The sequence below is a fragment of the Myotis brandtii genome, unplaced genomic scaffold, assembly GCF_000412655.1.
Source record: "Myotis brandtii unplaced genomic scaffold, ASM41265v1 scaffold959, whole genome shotgun sequence".
Classification (NCBI taxonomy): Eukaryota; Metazoa; Chordata; class Mammalia; order Chiroptera; family Vespertilionidae; genus Myotis; species Myotis brandtii.
This window is the reverse complement of record NW_005371966.1, coordinates 149418-155126: the sequence shown is the minus strand read 5'-3', so window position 1 is coordinate 155126 and position 5709 is coordinate 149418. Positions and strand designations below refer to the sequence as shown.

The 5709-nt window shown below is 61.3% G+C and overlaps 1 protein-coding gene across 1 annotated transcript in view; it reads left to right on the top strand.

Annotated features, from left to right (window-relative positions):
- PLXNA3 (plexin A3) overlaps window positions 1-5664 on the top strand; it is a 14837-nt gene extending 9173 nt beyond the window's left edge. The window contains exons 20-31 of the mRNA XM_014533241.1: window positions 13-209; window positions 291-547; window positions 643-709; window positions 798-944; window positions 1031-1190; window positions 1299-1402; window positions 1620-1716; window positions 1990-2180; window positions 2307-2476; window positions 3437-3649; window positions 3872-4022; window positions 5326-5664. Of these exons, the coding sequence (XP_014388727.1) occupies window positions 13-209; window positions 291-547; window positions 643-709; window positions 798-944; window positions 1031-1190; window positions 1299-1402; window positions 1620-1716; window positions 1990-2180; window positions 2307-2476; window positions 3437-3649; window positions 3872-4022; window positions 5326-5421 (1850 nt within the window). The 3' untranslated portion in view covers window positions 5422-5664. The remainder of the gene's footprint in view (window positions 1-12; window positions 210-290; window positions 548-642; window positions 710-797; window positions 945-1030; window positions 1191-1298; window positions 1403-1619; window positions 1717-1989; window positions 2181-2306; window positions 2477-3436; window positions 3650-3871; window positions 4023-5325) is intronic.
- The last annotated feature ends 45 nt before the right edge of the window (window positions 5665-5709 follow it).

Sequence of the window (5709 nt, the reverse complement as noted above, 5' to 3'; positions counted from 1 at the left end):
CGGGGTGGGGGTGTGGGGCGCCGGCCTCCTCTTGCTCTGCTCACTCTTCCTCCCTGCTCCTCCCAGCCTTTGCTGAGCTGCAGACAGACATCAACGAGCTGACGAACCACATGGACGTGGTGCAGATCCCGTTCCTGGACTACCGGACCTATGCCGTGCGCGTGCTCTTCCCAGGCATCGAGGCCCACCCGGTGCTCAAGGAGCTGGATGTGAGCCCCTACCTGGCCTGCCTGCGCCCTGCCATCCCCAGGGCCACTGTGCCACCATCTGACGCCCCCTGTCCCTCACAGACGCCCCCTAATGTCGAGAAGGCTCTGCGCCTGTTCGGGCAGCTGCTGCACAGCCGCGCCTTCGTGCTCACCTTCATTCACACATTGGAGGCCCAGAGTAGCTTCTCTATGCGGGACCGCGGCACCGTGGCTTCGCTCACCATGGTGGCCCTCCAGAGCCGCCTCGATTACGCCACAGGGCTGCTCAAGCAACTGCTGGCAGACCTCATCGAGAAAAACCTTGAGAGCAAGAACCATCCAAAGCTGTTGCTGCGCAGGTATGTCCCAACCCCAGCCCTACCCTCCGCCAGCCTGGCCCCTTAACTGCCCCCTCCCCTGCCCGGCTAGGGCCCCAGTAACCTTTGCGCCCTAGGACGGAGTCAGTGGCTGAGAAGATGCTTACCAACTGGTTCACGTTCCTGCTGCATAAGTTTCTGAAGGTGCACTGGGCGGGAGGGCTGCGGGCCGGGGAGGTGGGGAGGCAGCTGGCCATGGGACAGGCAGCCATGTGCCCGCCTCTCGCTGCAGGAGTGCGCGGGGGAACCGCTCTTCCTGCTCTACTGCGCCATCAAGCAGCAGATGGAGAAGGGCCCCATCGACGCCATCACGGGCGAGGCGCGCTACTCCCTGAGTGAAGATAAACTCATTCGGCAGCAGATTGACTACAAGACGCTGGTGAATGGGGGGCCTGGCGGGCGGGGCTCTGGGTGTGGGGGGGAAGCCTCGCCCAGGACCCACTCTGCGCTTCTCCTCTCCCGCAGACCCTGTACTGCGTGTGCCCGGAGAGTGAGGGCAGCGCTCAGGTCCCCGTGAAGGTTCTCAACTGTGACAGCATCACCCAGGCCAAAGACAAGCTGCTAGATGCCGTGTACAAGGGCATCCCCTACTCCCAGCGTCCCAAGGCCGAGGACATGGACCTGGGTGAGGCCTCCCCTCTCCTCCGTTCCTGGTCTCTGTCCTCTGAGTGGAGTGGGCCCGGGGTCTCGGGGGACACTGGGCAGGACCTCAAGGGCTGTCTGTGGCCCGCAGAGTGGCGCCAGGGCCGCATGGCCCGCATCATCCTCCAGGATGAGGATGTCACCACCAAGATCGAGTGTGACTGGAAGAGGGTCAACTCGCTGGCCCACTACCAGGTGAGGGGCCGGGGCCCCGCTCACCCCCAGGGCCACCTGGGAGCTGTGGCCCTGCCCTGATGACACAGGAGCAGGGTCCTGGCTCCCTTCCTCATCAGGGAGCCTCGGGAGCTATTCTGCGCACACCGCAGGGTCTGGACGGGGGAGGGGGGGCGTGACCCGGGCCCCTGGGCTCCTCAACCGCCTCTACTGCCCCCTTTGTCTCTGGGGTCTCCAGGTGACAGATGGCTCCTTGGTGGCACTGGTGCCCAAACAAGTGTCCGCCTATAACATGGCCAACTCCTTCACCTTCACCCGCTCCCTCAGCCGCTACGGTAGGTGTCCTGTGTGGGGGCCTCCATGTGCCCTATGAGGCTGTAACCGCGGTCACGGGGAGCCCCTGTCGGAGCAGCCAGCTTGCTCTGGTGGCCTCCCTGGGCTTTGGCCTTGGAAGGTCTCCAGTTCCTTAGAGCTTAGTAGTGGGTGGGCCGGCAAGAGCATACAGGTCCCCTCAGCCTGCTGGGCCCCCAGGAGAGAGTGCGGCAAGCGCCCCGGTGGTGGCTGGTGGGGCCCCGCTGCCTAAAGGGCCAACTGGTCCTCTGCCCCAGAGAGCCTGCTTCGCACGGCCAGCAGCCCCGACAGCCTCCGCTCTCGTGCGCCCATGATCACGCCTGACCAGGAGACGGGCACCAAGCTGTGGCACCTGGTGAAGAACCACGACCACGCCGACCACCGCGAGGGGGACCGTGGCAGCAAGATGGTCTCCGAGATCTACCTGACGCGGCTACTGGCCACCAAGGTGCGGGCCGGCCCCGTGCCGCCTTCTCACTGCCAAGCCTCTGTCCCCCTCTGTCCCCCTCTGTCCTGCTGCGGGGACATCCTGACCCGGCTCCCTCACGGCCTGTATGTTTGCTGTCCCCCGCAGGGCACGCTGCAGAAGTTTGTGGATGACCTCTTTGAGACGGTGTTCAGCACGGCGCACCGGGGCTCGGCCCTGCCCCTGGCCATCAAGTACATGTTCGACTTCCTCGATGAGCAGGCCGACCAGCGCCAGATCAGTGACCCTGACGTACGCCACACCTGGAAGAGCAACTGGTACTGCCCTGCGCCCTCCTGCTGCCGGCCCTTCTAGGGGTGGATGGTCAGAAGAGGCTGCTGGCTTTGCCAAGACTCAGGGACCACAGAGTTAGTCGGGGCAACTGGTGGGAGCTGGAGTGGCTGTCCAGGCAGGAGAGGACCAGCATCCAAGGTGGCAGCAAGCAAAGAGGGCGAGTGAGCGCCATTCGGAGGTGGGCTCTGTAGGGCATTTGGTTGGGGTTAGTGGGGCCAGTACCCAGCAGTGGCCCTTAGCCCTCAGGGCCTTGCGTGGGGCACAGATGCTGGTAGCTCGGCTCATGTGGTAGCTCTTTTTTTTTTTAAATATATTTTATTGATTTTTTACAGAGAGGAAGGGAGAGAGATAGAGAGTTAGAAACATCGATCAGCTGCCTCCTGCACATCGCCCACTAGGGATGTGCCTGCAACCAAGGTACATGCCCTTGACCGGAATCGAACCTGGGACCTTTCAGTCCGCAGGCCGATGCTCTATCCACTGAGCCAAACCGGTTTTGGCTGGTAGCTCTTTTTTAAAGAAATATATATATTTCTTAAATTTTTTAAATATATATTTTTTATTGATTTCAGAGATGAAGGGAGAGGGAGAGAGAGATAGAAACATCAATGCTGAGAGAGAATCATTGATTGGCTGCTTCCTGCACGCCCCACACTGGGGATCGAGCCTGCAACCCAGGCATGTGCCCTTGACTGGAATCGAACCCGGGACCCTTCAGTCCGCAGGCCAATGCTCTATCCACTAAGCCAAACCGGCCAGGGCCATGTGGTAACTCTTTACGTCTCTGGCAGAAACTTAAAGAAAAGGCTGTTAACCCTAAACATGTCACTCTTGCTGCTCTGGGCAAGACGTGGGCTGGCCAGCCAGGAACCATGGAAGGGAAGGGCACTGGGAGGGTGCTTCTGGGAGACGAGGGAGCTGCGGGTGTGTGTCCGTCCATGCAGCCTGCCCCTGCGCTTCTGGGTGAATGTGATCAAGAATCCGCAGTTTGTGTTCGACATCCACAAGAGCAGCATCACGGACGCCTGCTTGTCAGTGGTGGCCCAGACCTTCATGGACTCCTGTTCCACGTCCGAGCACCGCCTGGGCAAGGACTCACCCTCCAATAAGCTGCTCTATGCCAAGGACATCCCGAACTACAAGAGTTGGGTGGAGAGGTGGGCCCTGCCCTGTGGCCCCAGGTTGTGGGCGGGGTGGAACCAGGCAGTCCCGGCGGAGCTGCCGTGGGTGGAGGGGGGCAGGAGCTGCCCCTCTGTGGGCTGGCTTCTCTGAGGTGGGCCAACTATAGGACAAAGGCCCAGAGGCTGGCCTGGCAGCCAGGGCAGGGACTTTAACTTTTGTGCCACCTGCCCATGTGTGTGACCTCAGGGTCCCAACAGGTACTACCGGGACATTGCCAAGATGGCATCCATCAGTGACCAGGACATGGACGCCTACCTGGTGGAGCAGTCCCGCCTCCATGCCAGCGACTTCAGTGTCCTAAGCGCGCTCAGTGAGCTCTACTTCTATGTCACCAAGTACCACCAGGAGGTGTGTGCTGCTCCCGGAGTGACAGAGCAGGGGTCTTGGTGGGAGTCGAGGAATGCCACAGGACGTGGAGGGGACAGAGGGGATAGGGAGCCCATCTTTTATTTATTTTAATATATTTTTATTGATTTCAGACAGGAAGGGAGAGGGAGAAATAGAAACTTCAAAGATGAGAGAGAATCACTGATTGGCTGCCTCCTGCACGCCCCCCACTGGGGATGGAGCCTGCAACCCAGGCATGTGCCCTGACCAGGAATCAAACCCAGGACCTCCTGGTTCATAGGTGGATGCTCAACCACTGAGCCACACCGGCCAGGCAGGAGCCCATCTGTTAGATTGCTCATGATCACTCTCCCAAGCAGGCCGCTAGGCCAGCACACATGACACTCGCCTCGATGCTGGGATTTAAAGGACCCAGAAGAGAAGCCACTGGCTAGAGTACACAGTTCTGGTTGGGCAAGAGTTGAGGGCCAGGGGCATTGGGAGGGACAGGCTGAGGGGGGTGGGGCCAGAAGGTAGGCATGGACAGCCCTTTCTAGGGCTTGTGGGATTTGTGACTGGAGGTGGCAGGAGGCAAGGGGCATAGAGGTGTGGACCTCAGGATGTATTGTTGGCTGAAGATACGGATTTGTGAGCCAGGACATGGCCCTAAAGGCCCTGAGCCTGGATGAGCTCAGCCAGGGCGGCCGGGAGTGGGTGCAGAGGGAGAGGCGGCCCGAGCACTGAGCCCTGGGGCCCTGGGACACCCAGAGGTGGCAGAGAAGAAAGGGAGCCGGTAGCGGAGACAGAAGAGGGGGTGGCCAGCAGGTGGGACGGACCCCAAGAGTAGAGAGCTGATCCTGGAACATGTGTGAGGAACCCCGGCCCCACAGAGGAGGCTCAGGGAGGAGAGAGCGCTCAGCTGTCAGGTGCTGCTGATGGTCAAGGAGCCTGAGAACGCTGGCTGGGTTTGGTGACAAGATGGTGGAGACCTGGACAAGAGAGGTTTTTTCGGGGGGAAGGAATTGGGAGGGGATGGTGAGTCCAGACCACTCGTGGGAGGGCCGCATTCTGGCTGTGGAGAGAGAAGAGGAGGAGAAAGTTCTGCAGCTGGAGGCGGATCTGGGGTGGAGGAGACGGGAGGTGTGTTCAGAGGTGAGAGATTGGAGCCTTTCCCAGGCGCCTAGGGCCCTGAGGGCTGCAGGGGAGGAGGGATACGCTGAGGCTGGAGAGAGGGAAGAGCTCAAGACCTCCGGGGCAGAGGCTTTGCCTGGGAGGAAACCACCTCCCACTGCGAACCCAGCTCCGGCCTCCCTCCCTCCCGCAGGTTCTCACCGCCCTGGACAGAGACGCCTCGTGTCGGAAGCATAAGCTGCGCCAGAAGCTGGAGCAGATCATCAGCCTCATGTCCAGCAACAGCTAAGGATGGCGGAGCCGGTGAGGAGGGGGCTTCCCGGTCCTGGGTCGTCGTCCTGTCGAGAGGGGGGGCTCACGCCTGGGGCTCAGGGCTGAGCCCGGGATTGGGTGGCGCAGGCCAGGTCAGCGGGCCAATATGCCCCCGAACCCCCTTCATTAGTGCCTTGCTTTGGGCCCTGCAGGCGGGGAGGGGGTGACAGGACCTAGCCCCCCACCCCAGCAGCAGCAATACCCCCAGCCTCCTGCCCTTGTGCCCAGGTGTGTGACAGCCCCTGCCCCCCTTACTATTTATACC